At 40.2% G+C, this 18,007-nt stretch overlaps 1 protein-coding gene across 1 annotated transcript; it reads right to left on the bottom strand.

The window, feature by feature from the left end:
- Positions 1-1,629: 1,629 nt before the first annotated feature.
- c1ql4a (complement component 1, q subcomponent-like 4) lies at positions 1,630-17,238 on the bottom strand. The gene is made up of 3 exons (XM_008413634.2): positions 16,913-17,238; positions 15,335-16,634; positions 1,630-4,249 (listed from the first exon to the last, which is right to left on the bottom strand). Exons 2-3 carry the CDS (start codon positions 15,878-15,880, stop codon positions 4,070-4,072), a joined length of 726 nt encoding a protein of 241 aa, XP_008411856.1. The 5' UTR covers positions 15,881-16,634; positions 16,913-17,238; the 3' UTR covers positions 1,630-4,069.
- Positions 17,239-18,007: the final 769 nt, after the last annotated feature.

Raw genomic sequence — 18,007 nt, forward strand, 5'->3', positions numbered from 1 at the left:
GGGTGCTTAAGGTTCGGGAGGGTGTCATAGTCCACCACTGAATAGGTTCTCTACTAATTACTGTGTGTGTGTGTGTGTGTGTGTGTGTGTGTGTGTGTGTGTGTGTGTGTGTGTGTGTGGTCGATAGAAGTCGAGGCTATTGATTATTTTAATCCTCCTATTTGTGAGTCTGTGATCCTCGTGGCTCTGCATTCGACAGGGGAATCACTAATGGGCCTCGGCGCAGCCCGTCTCAGACCTCTCCCCGTCCAATTAACTTTCAACTGGAATCTGCCAGGAGAGAAAGCCGTGGGCTGGGCCCAGGCTTGGTGTGCCTTCATCCTTCTTTTTTTTTTTTCCTGCTCCGAAGCAGAAACAAATTCTCCAAATCCTTCACTTCAGGAATGATACCAACTCTACTCTTAATTAGATTTTTTTTAAAATAAAATTCCTTTATGATGGAGAGGATATTTGAGCATTCTGCCTGATTTTAAGTGGATGATGTGGGTTCATTTCTCTATAAACATACAGATAAATCTGTGAGGCATTGTGGGATTTGACTCAGTTATTTGATGACAGGTGTGATTTAAATTTCATCACGTTGTTTAAACCTTTTTAAAAATATAAAGGAATTTATTTCAGCAATACACAGAATCGGTGAGACTTTACAAGGTTACTGAATGATGTATTACTCATAATTATCTGATGTTTCTTTTCCCTATTAGTTAAAACTGAACTAATTTAACTAAACATGACTTTAGAAATATTTTCTTTTAACTTGTATCGTTTTTCTTTTATTACAATAATAACCAAACTAGCCAATCAAAAACTCACTCTTGGCTACAATAAATTAGTTAATTTAAAAATAATTTAAAAAAAGCTTGTGATTTTAGCTGGCAGGTTAACAACCAAATAGAAAATAACGTCAACTTGAATATTTCAAAGAGACTTCTTATTTTTTGAGGCAGTTAAAAATGTCACTGTAACGGTTGCAAATAAAAAAATGTTTTCTGCATTACTTATGATTTATTTTCAATGTATGCCGGGCTTAGTCACACAGTGAAGATGCTGAAGAAGAGATTTTGTGCTTGTGTTCAAAAGAGAGCGAGACAAACACGCACAACATTTATAAATGAAATACAAAATTGTCAATGAACAAACCTGAAAAAAAAATTGTACAAATATTGAACCCACTTATTCTTCCTGTGTCTTTTTTTTTCTTTCTTTCTTTTTTTTTTTTTTTTTACAGTAATTCCAATAATTTCCAGGCTTATCAAACACTGAACCAATTTGTTTGTAGAATTGATCTCTGTATAGTGTTACCTTTAAAAAGTATCAATAGTCTGGACTTTGTTGATCCGGGGTGCATGATAAGCTGAGGCCTATAAAGCCGTGCTGATGTTTGGGTCAGATTGTATCCTGAGACGTATTGAAAATCCATTTTGCAGCAGGCAGAGGCTTGTGGTCAGCTTCGATCTTTGCCCTGGGTTCACACAACTGTCCCGATCGACACTAGTGAGTCCAAACGGTCGCCTCGAATAAAACTGAGCGTGAGGACTGGAGGGTTGTGCGGCCATGTTGAATGCGCATGTCGGTGTTCTACGCTGATCTTTGCCGGGTTGAAAAAAATAACACGCAGAAACAGACAGGTAGAGTTGGTACGGGTGTTTTAATAGCAATTGGTCACTCAACCTTCTAAATTCAGACTGCCATCCCGAAGTTGGTGTGTTTACATGTAATGAAAGTAAAACAGTCATTGCAAATATCTGTAATGCCTGATACACTATTTAAAACACCAAACATGTGACTTTTATTCACTCATACAAATACTCTCACTCACAAAATGTACTCAGCAAAGAATAAAAAAAGATATTTACACAATACATGATATGTTCTTGGGGTTTTCCTTTTTAGTGCCACTCTAAAGCTTTTGACACTCCTGATAAAGATGTAGCTGTAGCAAAAAAATAACTAATAATAATAAATCATGTTTTAGCTCAGGTAGGATTAACGCATTTATATTGACTTGATAAAAACCCAAGTACAGTTAAGTTGTTGTTTTTTTTCACTTTCTTGAAATTCAGAAGTTTGGCACTTTCATCCTGACAGAACTGAGTCTGGTTTGAAGGCCCTCTAACACCTTTTCAGCTACGTACACAAATCTTCTGTGTGTCTCAGATAAATGCTTCGTGATGGCCACTTCATAATTACTCTGGCGATTTGCACAGGATTATAGTACATTTCAAGATGCCTGTTTGGATTCAGACTTAAATGTCTTGAGTCATTGCTTCAATAAAAAATTATTTTTACCTAAAATTGTTTCAATTTTATATTGTCTCTCACAAGTTCCTTCTGTCGTAAAACACAATGTGATGCTAAAATCCGGATGTTCTCTTTTTTTTGTCCAAAACATGGCCAAAAGCATAAAGCAATGTTTGTTTTTATTTCATCAGACCACAGGACATAGGTCTAAAAATATTGAGCTCTTTGACCCAATATGTAGACAAACAGAAATCTAATAGATTAGTAGAGGTATGTAGATATTTTCCAAATATCTTGCGAGATATGTTTTTGATTTTTTTCTCCCTTTATGTCACATAGGTAGTGTTTCAAAAATAAATCCACAGGTTTGCTTGAATTTCATCTAGAGGTTTCCAGTTAGCCTTGTTGACGCTTTCAGAGCAGTGACCTTTCCTGCTTTCTGAAAATGTTTAAATGCATAGTAATTTTACTATAAACTTCTGAATTCGAAGGAAGTGATAATGAATCCTCTGAAAATCATTTTTCTAATCATTATGACATTCATTAAATGGACATTTTTGTGGTAATCCTAACTGAGCTAAACCATAAATGGCTTAGTCTGATTTGGACACCAGGAAAATTAGATCTATGTGTCTTTCGACACACTGCTGTATGCAAATACATGATTTAAATGATATAACAGGTTATTTTATTTTACTTTATTGCAGAAGCATAATTTCACACAGCCTTCTTTGTTCCAGCCTCAGTTGTTTTAAACCTTTAATTATGTTTGGCAACTGAGTAGAAGCCATTTCTTGAATTTTGTGATTTATGAAGATGTTTTCTTTCCTGTTTGGAGGAATCCCTAAGAGAAAAAAGGTATGCAAAGTGTTATGTTTATATACTTGGGCAAACAAGAATGTTTATGGATTACTAATAGAAGATCCTTTGCGGTTTGAGAATTGTAAATGTAAAATACACGTTAAATAAATCCTTCACAAACATTTAATTTATAGAAATAGTGGCTCCAGTGATTTCCAAATGAGGAAGCATTTTTTCCCCCCACTAAATAAATTTTATCAAATTGATGGTTAGATTGTTTTGAATGTATGAATGTATTGCTTCTGCAGTAAAAATGAATTGATTTTGAAGCGTTTTGTGCATCTTTACCAGCAGTGGAGGCAAATGTGAAGGGCACAGTTTGTTGCTACATGTATGATTTTTCTATCAGTTTTGTCTCATCTCAGATCCAATCTCAAAGGGATCTAATTTATTACAACAGAAGTGTGAGTCATTCTGGGTGTGCTTTGCTCCGAAGCGGATGCCGAACCATGAAATCAGAAATTATTGAAACCAGAGATGACTAAATATGCATTCACCTCAAATTTTCATTTTATCAACACCATTATTGCACTTCAACTATCCAACTTATGGTGTTTGCTGTGTCATCGTTCTCACCATGTACGTTAACATAGATTATATTACAATACTTTAGATATTTCTGAGCCTCTGTGTTAAATAGTTATTTTAAGCTGTCCTGTATATCCTGATGTCTATATTTGCACAAAAAGGCTTCCAATAAATAAGTGCTGTTGCTGATGATCATTGGCTCAGTATCTCACCACTGGATTTAATTGTCACTCAGTCAGATTTGTCGCGTTGCAATCCATTGTAATCTCACAACACGTCTATGTAGGTGTGTGCACGTGTGCTGGCTTACATGCATGTGTGTGGATATTGTTGTATGTGCATTTATTTGCATCCATACTGTACATGTCCATGTCAACCACTTCTACGGTTCTGTGTTTTTTTTTTGTTTTTTTTTCTTCCTCTGGATGTAAATTTAGCTTCAGTCTGGGTAGATAAGGAATCCAGAGAAAGTGCTGTACTTGTTCTGGTTTCCTCCGTGAACCTTCCCTCCGTCCAGCTGCACGCAAATCTCGTCCCCGACGTCCAGGTGCAGGATCACGCTGTTCGAGGCGTAGTCGTAATTCTGGTCAGCGTCTTGAGCGATGGCGCTTGCTCTTACCTGGCGGAGGACATGCACACACACAGGCAGTTAGAGCAAAGCGAACACTTGTAGCTGTTCTAGCGCTTTCAGACTGCCTTCAAACCAACTACTGCAACCTTCAAACAATAGCCTGACGAGTCCGACATCGCTTGCACTAACGACAGTTATGCAGATTGATGGGACTGTGACCTGTGACCTGACAGATGAGCACAGATACTCAATTGTGTATTGATTTCATCTGGATGGGATAAGACCTGTGGATGGACATGTGATTGGGTTCTGAGACAAGGTTGCTCGCAGGGGGACAACAGGTTGTCGGTTGGGAAACAGCCTAAGCCAATAAACAGCATCACTATCTACATCAACTATTGACCTGTTGCTTATGATGCTGGACCGGCTCGATGGGCGCGATATTGAATGGGGTGGACAGTTTCACATTTGCATGCTCCGCAGGTTGGATCTTATTGACCAAGCAGCAGTGGATCTTTACTTGTTTGTTAACACATTTAATTGGGTTGACTCAGTGCAGAGTCGCGGGAGCTTAAAGTAAGTTTCCGTTTAACAACAAACATGTTTTGAATATGTTATTTTATGCGTATTTTCTAAATATCAAGTCAGACATGCTGTGCTGTTGTCAGGTGTCATATTTTTAAATGTACATAATTGGCCGTTGCTTGACTTATAGAGTACTAACAAAAAAATACCTTTATCTTAGTTTTGCTTAAATAGTATGATTTAAGAAAAATTGCAGTTTCCAAATGACTTTTGTCTGTACTAAGGGAAAAAAGATACCAAGGTTAGTAGTAAGTACTAACCTTCTTAATTCATAAATTAACTCTGATTAACCAAATGTTTCTCAAAATCTGAGTTCAGTTTCAAAAGCCAAACTCAGGGCTGCAAGACTGAAGCTGTCTGACAATTTAAAATATGCTAGAATATCTCAAATGCAACAGACACAGAAACTGAAGGGCAGAAAAAAAAGCCATTGATAGTCTGGTTACCAACACATTTCTAAAGTGAGATTCCAGCACAGCACAGCAGGGTCAAATATCCACAAATTAAGAAAACATGGAACAGTGCTGAACCTTTTCTCAGGTGTGGAGAGACTGTCAAATCTGGACTTAAGCAGGTCAATGTAACAGGGTGGAAGCAGCGGTAAAAAAAAAAGAAAAAAAAAGAAAGAAAAAGAACTGTATTTCATAAATGTACATTTTTATAGCAGTTTTTTATATTTCTGGTTTTATAACATTGTCTTGTGTGCCATGTGTGATACTTTAGTCTTTCTGCATTCCCTTATTTTTTTTCCCTCAAGTGACCAGACACTTTTAAAGTGGATCTTTAGACTCTTGCTTGTTAATTGTGGTAATTATTTATTTATTTTTTTTAAATTTACACATGAAACCTGACTGGGCTTCAGTAAAATATGTCTGACCAACACTGATGCATGAGTAGAATTTAATCTTAAAATTGTAAGTGCTTTGCTTCACTATGATTTTAGGTTCTGATGTAAATATGAAGAGAGGACTTGTGTGTTGAATGGCTGTTCTCGCGTCTTTCCCATTTAATAAGTGAGAGTTTGAAAAATGAACCATTGTGTTGTGCCACATATGCTGATTAACTCCTAAAAAAAAGCGAAAGCATAAATTTTAAAATACACAGGGCACATTTTACCCGAAGGAAGTGTTAGGAGTGTCATAAACCCGGAGAAACAATGTGTCATTTCAGTTTAAAATATTTGCTCTGACTGTAATTTATTTCATTCGGTTTTTGATTAGATTTAATCCTTGAAATTTACAAGACATATAGTCACCCTCCTAAAAATCAGAAAATATCAATAACTTTGTTGTTGCAGCTCCAATCATCAGACATATGTCAGCCATCAGTGACCTTGTGTCTGGCTTTTTGTCCATTCTGGACAGGGAGCACTCAATCTATGTCAGCCGCCAGACGAGCGACGCACATCTCCATGACAGCCACAGAATATGATCTGCAATTCAACTACCGCCATGTCAGTCCCGTCACAGGGACTCCCCAACGAGTACATATCAATTTGAAAATAGTCAGTCACAGAGCAGCAACGCCTGAATTACTGTAACTAAAAAATAAATGTGCTCCTTCCCCACTGCAGCAATTCATTTTTGTCCCTGTCTGGACGAGCTGCTCACCATTTATCAATCCTAAAGTTGTGTTTTATCGGCTGAACATAATCTGGGATCATTATGAAATATAAAATGAGATATGGGCTGTGGATGCTTCGTCCAACGTACGGCGTGATGTTGACTGGTTCCCATCCATTTTAAATTATTTTTTTTTAAAAATGGAATCCCAGAAGTAACTCGTTAAACAAACACCTGGCTTCCCAAGAATAGATCATTTTTAAACTTTTTTTTTTTTCAGAACTGATGTTGCTTGGTGTGTTTGAAGAGGCCAAATTATAAAAGCCACTTAATCCTGAATACTGTCAGGTAACTGAGCTGGTTTCACCACTTTTCATCTGAGCTTCATCCTGTCTGCTGGAGTGTGAAGGTCGGTGCTGACGTTTTGGGACACTCGGCCGTCACACATTCTGGCAGTCAGTGGTAGTTCTTCAATATTGCCCAGGGCAAGAAACTCCTTCCACTACTGACCCGCACAACATAACGCCGTAAAACAACTTTTTTTATTATGCGATATACTTATCAGAAGCACTGTAGTCAATCCAAGTACATTTTAGGAATCTCTGATCAGTGTAGAATATCCAATTGAAGTATGAACAGTCCAAGCGTGTGCCTTTGTAAGCTAGAGATGGTCAAATGCAGTCCAGACTCTTTCAAAACAAAACAAAACAAAACAAAAAAAAACAATTAAGTATTCCTTTAATTCAACACTAAATCATAGCCTATGATACCAACTTCAAAATTATTTAGCACCTATGAACATGCGCCTACGAAGGGCCTGTGTTAGTATTGCTACTTGCAAAAGTCAATAAAAGTGCACATTTTTTCTAGCTTTGCTTCTGCCTTACGTTGCTCCCAAGGAAATGTTGCCATGGGCGGAAAGCAACATTGACTACATCACACATTGCCCAGTGGCCAGTTAATATGCTGCCTGCCTCACATAACTCTCTTGGTGTCTTCATTGTGTATAAATCAAGTTGAGTTAGTCCTGCAGGCTGAGGATAACTGGTGGCCTGACATCTATCATCATGAAACATCTTCACTCTCGCGCTGTTTGTGCGAGTGGTATGTTTGTATCGGGCAATTATTTATGTAAATTATTACGAAATTATGATTATCGATGCAGGGAGTAGATGCCGCATGCTGTGCGTCACCAATGAAATTCCTGTGTGAAACACGACTTAAGAACTAAATATTACTAGGGTTTCCAGTCAGAGGAACTACATCACTGAAAAGTAACACTCAGCAGCGTAGAGTTCATTTTGAACCACTTCCTCAACAATCTTGATGAAAAACACATTTTTCGTAGCAAATAGATGTTAAAATTTACCTTATTGAAGTGGAAGAATGCAATGTCCTACATTTCTTTGTCTTTTTTTATTATTATTTTCTTGGTGTAGAAATAAATTGTTGTTAATAGTGAACTACAACATGAGGGTATGAGTCACTCTTTCTTTGGAAAGGTTTTCTGTATTCAGTCAAGATTAATGAATGGGTGTGCCCACGTCTGCTTTTGGATGTTGTCAAGATATTTAAACTTAAAATCAAAAACAAAGCAAAGAGCACAGTTATTTGCATTTGTCATTTTACAGTTTTATGAAAATCTTCACCTTAAAAAATGTCAAACTGTAAATCTGCATCAGCCGCATGCGCTGTTGCATGGCCTGCGATTCGGACAACCGTGACTTATGGTTTTTATAGAAAGAACCATCAGGGAATAGGTGGACGTTTGTTACTGCTGCTAGATTTGTGTTTCCACGAGACCATCCCCCAAACAACAACAACGCGGATACATATTCATCTGTAAAGGTTAAGTTGTTCTGCTTGACACAAGTAGTGACAGCCAATATCACATTTGCATCTCTGGCTGCTTCTGACAGCGATCCGCTTGCTGTGACTTTTTATCGACAGCACGCATATGTCACCATGCTCATTATTTCTGGCCCAACTCAAAGTAGATGTGCGAAGATCTTCGGCCCCACTTGGGCTTTCGGATTTTAATGATCTAAGAGTTGCTTTTTTTTCTTTTTTTTTTAATTACAATGATTGATATAACCTTCATCAATAAAGACGTGTCGCTTTTTTGAGCACACGTTAGACGAGTTGGTGTTGCAGCTGACTGTTCCTGTGTGTTGAAGGAGTAAGGCCGACCGTCAATTAATGCAGCTGCCAGACAGAGAGTCGTGTGGGAGATGTGCCGGGATTAGGACAGGGAAGCCAACAGAGGAGACGGATACGGGTGGAAGACAGACTGATCCATGTGAACCAGGCAACACACGGCGCTGATCCTGGAGCTGGAAGGGCTGTGAGCCATGAGGCAGGGGCCCCCGGGGCTTGCCTGTGGCTGTCTTTGTCTCCTCCTAGCCCTTTCATTACCGGGCCTCCTGTAAACACGCCTGGGAGGAGACGGCCACAGACGAAAGGCAGGAGAAAAGCAAGAGGGTGGAGGAGCGAGGAGCAGCTGCCGTGTTGTTTCCTCCACAAGCAGAGTCACTGCGCAAAACACAGACAGGGATAATAGACAAAAGTGACGCGGTGGAGGAAGGCGGAGGGAAGAAATACGGGCCAGAAAGTTGATAAAGGGGGGCCTGGAGTAACAGACTGATCAAGCAAGGCTGTTTTTGTGAGACCAGGGAGATGCGGGGGTGTATGAAGTCTTGTTGTTATCCATAGTGCTGGGCTCCACTGGTAATAAAACTGACAGGGTTCATTCGCAGTGATATACTGACCTCTTAAAGTGGAGACAATAGAAAAGTAGCCGTTAAACTTACCTAAGGGACCCGAGCACATAGCAGGAGGTTTGGGGAGAGGCTGCGGTGAGGTTGTGGAAATAGAATATTTATTAAATAGGCTTTGCCTCTCCACTGGGAGCCCTGGGATTACAAGGTGACAAGCGATTTAGCCACTGAACCGTGCCTGGGACTGCTATTACCTGCCATTCGGTAACATATTGGTCTGCGGCTTTTATCTCACTATTATCTTATAAGAACAAATTTCACTTACTTTTCATAATACTTGTGCATTTCAATAAATTCAAATACCTTTATAAAGTAAACTAATTTCACCCATTTCATGAAAAAAAGGCTGTATTATTCTGAGTCAGATGTTTAGCTTTGTCAGTTTTGATGACGAAGCCTTCCACCTGATGGAAACCCAACTTTCAGCTTCTCAGAGAAATGTGTACCATAAGAGCAATAAAACGGATCTTAATACAGAAATTTTGGCCTACTGATAGGCAGTGGTGGGAAGTACTTAAGCAAATTTTTCGTGTATCTGTACTTTACTTAAGTAGATTTAATAATGGGTACTTTCTACTATTACTCCACTACATTTTACAGTAAGTATCTATACTTTCTACTTCACTGCATTTCTACAAAAGTATCGCGTTACTCGTTACATCCAAGTGCATTGTGCCTTTTTTTCCGTTAAAATGTGAAGTTCAGGGACTTAAGGTGGCGCCGTAAAATCCAAGCAATAACGTGACTTACGTGTCTATTGTCACCCATAGACACGTAATGGGGGAGCCTTTACTCGCACGCGCAGCTCCAAAACATGGGGTTTCCTCTGAGCGGGAGGAGATGTCTGTCTAATCGTCAGCAATATAATAGCGCTGCATAAACCATAGACATAGCGACATGTAAAATAAGCAGCGCTTCGCTTTCACAGATGGTGGGGACTTTGTCCACCTTTTAGCGTCACTTGGAAGGAAAGTTTAAAGAAAGGTAAGCTTTGTGGACGTGATGCTAGCAAAGCTAGCTGTACTGAGACGCATATGTTGCATCTGTGATGAAAAAAAGTTGTCACTCATGCGCTGAATTATTGTGTGGAGGTGTTGACTGAGGTGTCACAAATATGGGACAACGCTGTGACCAAAGTCTGCAATATAGTGATATGACATTCTGGAACGATCCGATTCTTCTTGACGGATCTTTACTGATTAAATTTATTTCAGCTCTTAAGTATTTAATATCTAGATTTTTATGGGAATGTGGATCTTTAAGATCAATTTGAGAAGCAATTTTGATAGGTAAAACTTAATTTTTTTGTGTCACGAAGCGCGGGGTGCTGGTCTTGACTTGGTCTTGGGTAGATGGTCTTGACTACAACTCTGTGGCTCCTCGGTTGGATGTCCTCTCCCACCCACTTTCTTTTCATCCCCTTTCTGTTGGATTTCTTTAAAAATAAATGCCACTAGTGGCAAAAAAAGGTGAAGTTCACACAATGTTAGGACAGGAAACAAGATGTTTCCATCCCTGAAATTATGATGCATAGAATAACATATCTAAGTCTAAACTATGTTACAGAGAGTAAACACAATAAAAACATGCTTTATCTCAGCAGAGTTTAGCTCAGTGAAGTTCCCTGGCCAATTAAGCACACTGATAACATGGTCACTGAGACAGGAACTTGTACTTTTGACAGTGTGAGCAGATAGTAAGTCCTGCTGGAAAATGAAATCAGCATCTTTAAAGGAGAATAAAGTGCTCCAATAATTTCCCTGGTGGACATCTTCACCGACTTATACTACACAGTCAGGGAACAGCAGCAGATGATGTAGCACCTCAAGCTTTCCCTGACTGTGAAAACCTACACACTGGACTTCAAGCAACTTGGTTTCTGTCCTTCTCCACTCTTTCTCCATGATCTGAGCCATAATTTTCAAATAACTGCAATAATTAAGTCTCTTCTTAATGAGGACTTTGGTCCGTTAAGCATCCATCAAGTGTTTTTTTTTTTCTCCTTGTCCTGGATAAGATGCTTCTGGGTTTTCAGGAAAACTTTAGGTTAAGGAATAAAACAGTTTGATGTCTTTGATGTGCCTGTGTGTGGTGGCTCTTAAAGCATCACTCAAAAATGATTCATGCCTGATAAATCTCTTTCAGACTCTCAAATGAGATTTGATTCACAATCGTCTCAAAGCAAAAGTTATCCCTCTTACTTGTGTGCTGTTTCCTACCACAATTTGTCCTTCCACTTAATTTTTCCATCAACATGTTTGGACACAACCCTTTCTTGTCAGGTTTTTCTATGCTTAAATCTAACATGGCAATATTGTTGATATTAATATTTTATTAATCCGTATTGCTCGCCTTCACCCTAGTTTGTCCTCCCTCTGCTCTCTCTCTCCCATCATCCTAACCTCAGCAGCAAACAACTTTATTAGTTGTGCATATGGACACTTAAAATCCACCCAAGGGGCCACATATATGTAATTTAAAAAATATATTAATAATCCCTTGGACAATGACATCCAAGCAGTCTTTTGAGATTGTGACATTGCAAACAGTGATAGTGCAATGACAGATGATGTAGTTGTTAGTTTTAATTGGTCAGAAGCCACAATCATAAAAGTAACCAAAACGAAACATTGAAATATATCACTCTGTATGAAACGAATTTACTTATAGTTTACTTTTTGAAATGAATTGCTGAAATATTTTACTTTATTAAGCTGCATCTGCATGTGAACTAAAAAGACAGCGTTTGTCTTGTCACAGCTCTTCTCTGCATCTCACACTCTGTCTGTTTTGAGTCTAATTATATTCCACCTGCAGCCTAACTATGTCTCCTTACTGGGGGAAAGTTAATCCAGGTACCGGTCATTACAGCAAGTGATGACATTTTAACATTACCGTGTGAAATAACTTGACCTTTACCGGGGCTATTAAAAGAGACCTGTGACAGCTGAAAAAAACATAGGCGAGATTAAATGAGAGCAGAGCCAGTGTCTATTTGTCTACATAGCATCTTGCCTTGAGAGTGTTTAACATGGATATTCAGAGGCGAGTTTTATTATTATAAATAACCGGATTAGCAGCTCGGCTAATGAGGAGCGTGTGGGATGTGCGGTTGAGAAGGTACACATGACGTATTATCGTCTCCTCGTGCCTCGAGAAGCATGCCAACGCGATCACACACTGTCTTAATAACATCTGGTACTAACCTGGAATATTAAGTCATTTACAAGTCATATATCAAGACAGGATATTAGGAGCAGAGTAATTAAACACATTTATATCATCAGTTGAGGCAATGAGAAATATTTAGGGCTATTCATTTGGAGAAAGATGAAATCCATATTGAGCCATTAGGTGTCCTAATGAAACACACCCATCTATCATCTTCGGCCTCTTTGTCTACAGCTGAGCAGAGGACATACAGGGTTGTTAATACGCCCGACGAGAACAGGATGTTTCTGTCAATCAGACGCTCACAGGTCAATTACAAACATGGAAGCGGTTGAAGATTTCCCCCTTCGATCAGAAATCCCCTGGCCCTGAAGCAATGCTGTGGTGCAGTGATTTGTGGAGGTTACATTGAGCAAGTTGGTCTTACATGGTGGGGATGGGGGGCAACTTCATACTGGATCTATAGGGAACCAAAAGGAAGAAGCGCAACGGTTCCTAACAGTACAAGTACCTGCACAAAGCCACAACTTAGATGTCATGAGCATGTGATGTGGTTAACAGGGGGTTGGCACAGGTAGTGGCAGTGTTTTATGTACGTCATATGGCTTTCTGCACAGGGCGCCACATGGTGTGGGGCACCACAACGTACATAGAAAAACTTTATTATGTCTGTTATGCAACAAATTGGTTTCCTAAAGCTGATTAGATTATCCAGAGTTCAAATGAATAAAAAATACTCCAGTCTATCAAGGGTGTGTGGTTATGCTAATGTAGGTGTTTAGTTCCGGACTTAAAGTGTATTTGTTTTTCGTTTTATTATTCTAGGCTACATTTGACCTACTATAGTCATATTTTGACTTGTCAGACCTCAGCTAGATTATTTCATAATGAATAAAGATTTGCTTAAACAGAATGTAAGAATTATGAAATCTGTTCTGCATAGGTGAGAAAACATACTTTTGTATTTTCATTGCTTCCTTGGCATTAAGATCACATCAAATTATAACAAACATCAAGAATCACAACATCTAGATTCTTCTAACCTGAACTGGTTTATTCTAACGGATCCACCAGGCTGCTACACATCTTACCTTGTAGAGCTCTTAAGATGATGAAATATGTGAATACTTTTTCTTATCAGTTTTAGCTTTTTATCTATTTGAATTTTCTATTATTCATCAATTGAATAATTTTTACACTAATATCTGATGCCAGACAAAAACTGTTATGCTTTGGTGTCTCAGGATTCAGGCAAATAATTTTGATTTGATTTGAATGTGATTTAAATACATTTTCAGAAGAGACTAAGAAACACTGAGCTACTCCTCTCACATGTAGCGACTTTAGAAAATAACTTTCTTCTCCCCCCGCCTCTTCTTTTCTTTTTTTTTTTTTGGTCAACCTTGATCACTTGTCAAGCCGCTACGTGTTGAGTGGGTGTTCATCGGTCATCCTGCCTGATCTCATCCTGGCCTTCAACACACACCTCCCAAATGCCTCGTCTACCAGCCCACTGTCTCCAGACCTCCATTAAGTCATCTATCGTCCTCCGCCCCGCCCATGGTCACCGGCCCACGTCGGCACGTCCTCATTGTGGCAGAATATATATTGAGGATAAACTTGGGAACTCAACGAAGCACTGAATAAAAATGACCCAACCTGTTAAACGTGCAAATATTTAACAACACAGGTAGAAAATGCAAATAGCCAAATTGTGCCGTGGGTGATCCTTTGAAAGGCACAGCAAGAGACAATATCCAATAAAGCTGGAGCACCTACGGCAATGGTTAAAACAAGTCTCTTTGATTCTGTGGTCAGGAATGCAACCTGTCAAACATGCCCCCCAATTTACTAAGCCCAAGCCACCGACTGGCCTCGGGCATCGCACCCCGACTGCCTGTGGGCTTTAAACATGGTCATGCATTCTGCAGAATTTTATCTGCACTCCATATTCATCCAGCTGCAGTTCTACTTGGGTCTGTCCCCGTTAAGAGTGCACTCTATTTAGCAGAAGTGTTTAAAGAAGCCACCTGACGGTTGTCACCAGGACCTGGGTAAGGTTAAATAATTGAGCTGAGCGAAAGATAATTAATGGAGGATCAATGAACAAGACGGGATGAGGTTAGGAAAGGAAGGTACAGCTGCCGTTTGAGGGAGAGGGGCGTCTAATCCAAGATGAATGAATTATTTAGCAGACTAAAATGACTTGAATGACAATGCGGCGTATTAGACGGGAAGCCCTTAAATGCACCTTCGTGTCTGTGGTCAAATAAGCTTCCACAATCAAGAACCGAGGGTTGCTCTTGCACATTTTAGTTGGTGATGCCCATTGCAACTCATGTCTGCAAAGTAAGGTCTGAGCAGAAATGATTTACATTTAGAGTCCTTGATGGATGAATGAATGTACAAAGCAACATGAACAGGAAGAATGTTTCTTGAATCTGGACTTCTCCGATGAAATCCCTGTGATCTCCACTCCTCTCCTTCCCAGCACCACCTCTGTCTTTAATTAGTGTCTGGGGAACGAGGCAGTGGATGAGTGGACTGTCGATATTAAATTAATTATTTCCCCAGCCGAGGTGCAAACTCGACTGTCCACATTCTGACAGACATGTCTCCTGTGCTCTTTTGCACTTGTGTTTAGGTGATAATCAAGCTTCTGTGTGGGATTCTCACTAATTAGACTGTTCTTTTTTGCCTGCATTCTGCCACTTGTCATTTAGCCACGGCACATGTGGGAATGCAAATATGTGCAGGCTGAGATTTTAAGGCCGTATAGCATGTCCTCCCCCTTAATGAGGAGAAGGGTTGCCGTTTCATTCTTTGCTTGTCATGTTGCCACTTGCTAAGTGGAATGTGCTCTGAATCTGAAAAGCTCAATGTTGCAGAGGTGAATATGAGATGGGATATCAACAGTGAAAAAAAAAAAGATATCTGCGGTGTGTTCCTGAGTGGCATTTACATACAGACTAAGCCTTTGCTTAACACACCCACGTACACGCACACACACGCAAACACACACACACACTTTTACTAACCAGTCCATTCTTCTTCAGGTCTGCCCACATGCTAGTCCCATCACCACCTCTCATTAGTACATGGTAGGTGAAAAAATAGATGCCAGGCAAAGGGCAGGTGAACTTGCCGGTGCTGGGCTCATAGTAGTTGCCCACATTGGTCACCACATCATCAAACTTTAGTATTTCACTGCCCTCGTGCTGCTTGCGTAGCCCTGCGTAAAAGGCGATTTTAGGGGTGTAGATTGAGGGAGAGTACCCCCCAGGACCTGGACCGGGGGGTCCCTGCGGCCCCGGTTTCCCCGGCTCCCCCGGGGGTCCGCGCTCCCCGGGAGGACCCGGATTCCCGGGAGGCCCTCGAAGTCCAGACCTAATCTTCTTTCCAGAGTATTCCTGTGGGGGTGGAGACACAGCTATGAGCTCCTGACCAGGCTGAGAGGTAGCGTACGGATCACACACCATCCTGCAGCTCCCAAGCATTTCATATCGGCTCCCGGTGGCCCCAGCACTGCCACCTTTGGTCGTGTGAACGAGCAGAGGAATGGCCACCAACAGTATCAGAACCATGGCCACGCCAACAGCGGCTACGATCACCCGTTTCCTGCGGCTGAGCCGAGAAGCGGCCAGTGTGAGGAAGTCCTCCTCCCCCTTTGCTGGAATAGTGCCGGCCAGGATGAAATCTCTCCAGAAAGCAGTTTGGAATGAAAAGGTGTGAAAAGATGTTAGGGGGGGGACAAAGGTCGGGGTTATTAGAGCATTGGTTGGCCAAGTATTAGAGAAAACCTATAATGGCACACGGCCAGGAAGAATAAAAAATACATCTGGGAAGATCCAATTACAGTTAAAAAAAAAAAAGGTCCAGTAGTCTCACATCAAGACCTTCCCAGCAAATTAATCCCAAAAGGTTCTTAAGGTTTATGACGACTCACTAGTAAATCTCACAATTTGTCTTGTTGTCCCACACTTTTACAAAACACGGGATTGTTTGAGGAGATTCACAGTAGCAACAGTTTGTCCCCGAAAGTCCACTCAACAAAAGGGAAGCAACAAAATGATTGGTTGTGTCAGATGAAGAACAACTGACCAGTTTTTTTTTTTCTCCAAATATAGATGTCCTTTGAGGTTTCTCTTAAAAGATACCACAGCGCTTCATGTAGATGTCTTACTTAATGCCACTGAGACGGAAAAAGGTCACCAGATATTTCTCCAGGCACGATCATCTGTGGACAGCTCACTGTTTTCTCTCTGAAATTATTTTATTAGGTTTTCTTGATTCAACAGATTGTGGTGAAGTAGATTCTTCTTCTGTCTATGTCTGGATCTGAAAAGAATTATATATATAAAAACAGAAATAAAACACTTATTGGTTTGATTGTTTTGAGACAAATTCACAGGTGATATAAATGATATGAATCAAATGTTACTCGAAAAGATGTACTGAGCACTTAAACGTGTCTATTGTTATTATTTTTATAGCTTAAACTTGTTATTAAGGTGTCTGATTTTCAATCGGCATGCTGCTACAGTTACATCTGCGAAAGAAAGCATATACTTCAACTAATTAAACTTTAAGGCAAATATCTAATTAGTTTTTCTCACCTGTCTCACCAAACGACCCCTGGAGCGCCAAAATGAAAGGCTGAGGAGGAAAGGTGCGCAGGAGTTTCCCGGTAAGTGACGCCAGTTTCCAAATCAGAGCGCAATTTTTCCTCTCTTTTTATTTTCTTCTTCGCAAACAAATTATAATTTTCCAAAAACCCGGTGACTTCTGAGGCAGTTCAGCAGACAAAATGCCCGTGGGAACACTTTGCGACGCGTTTCCAAGTGTGGAGCGCACGGCCGCCTGACGCTCCCGTCCACGCTGCGTCCGTCCACTGTATCGCTGTTCGAGGCGTTTGGTCCAGCAGCAGTCCTGGTCTACACCTGTTAGATCTCTCCTCCTCACCCCTCCCCTGTCTCTGTCTCTCTCTATTATATCAGCATCCAGATTTACCCCCCTTCTAGTCCGAGTCAGATTTATCAAAAAAATAATAATAATAAAAAAACTTTACATAAAGCTTCAAGTATGTGTTTTCTGTTCCTCTATCATTTTTCATATGCTTATTTTTGAGCCGGTTTCTCTGTAAACTAATTACTCAAACTGTGAACTGATGCTGTGTTTCTTGACTGATTTTTTAAATTTTTTTTATTATTATTATTTTTTACCTGTCAGAGGGAAACTTCTCTGCGAGCAAAAAATGTTTGATAATGTGCTGCCAAACGAAGGCGGATGTTTTCATCTTTTCTGCACCGGGCAAAGGGAGGACATGGGATGGTGGCTGAGTAAAAGCTGCCTCTGCGTGATGTGTGAGGAATGGAGAGGAGACGCTAAATGGTCCCCAGACTATTGTCTGTGTGTGTGACTCGCATCCCACAGCTATACAGCCTCATTAGTGAGACACCCTGCCCCAGACAATATGCCCCCCCACCCCCTCCTTACGCCCAAAATCTTAAACTTGGTGGTGCCTGCACACTGAAGTAAACAAACAGACGTGCACACAGACTGGTGTGGACTGAACGGACAAAAGAGTTTGAACACCATTAGTTGTCAAAGATCATGTTTTGGTTTCATGTGGAATGTTTCCCTGCAGTTAGAGCAACATTTCATAATGAGAGAACAAACGAGAGAGAGAAAAAAAAAAAAAAGCTTCACTG

The sequence above is a fragment of the Poecilia reticulata genome, linkage group LG7 (assembly GCF_000633615.1).
Source record: "Poecilia reticulata strain Guanapo linkage group LG7, Guppy_female_1.0+MT, whole genome shotgun sequence".
Taxonomy (NCBI): Eukaryota; Metazoa; Chordata; class Actinopteri; order Cyprinodontiformes; family Poeciliidae; genus Poecilia; species Poecilia reticulata.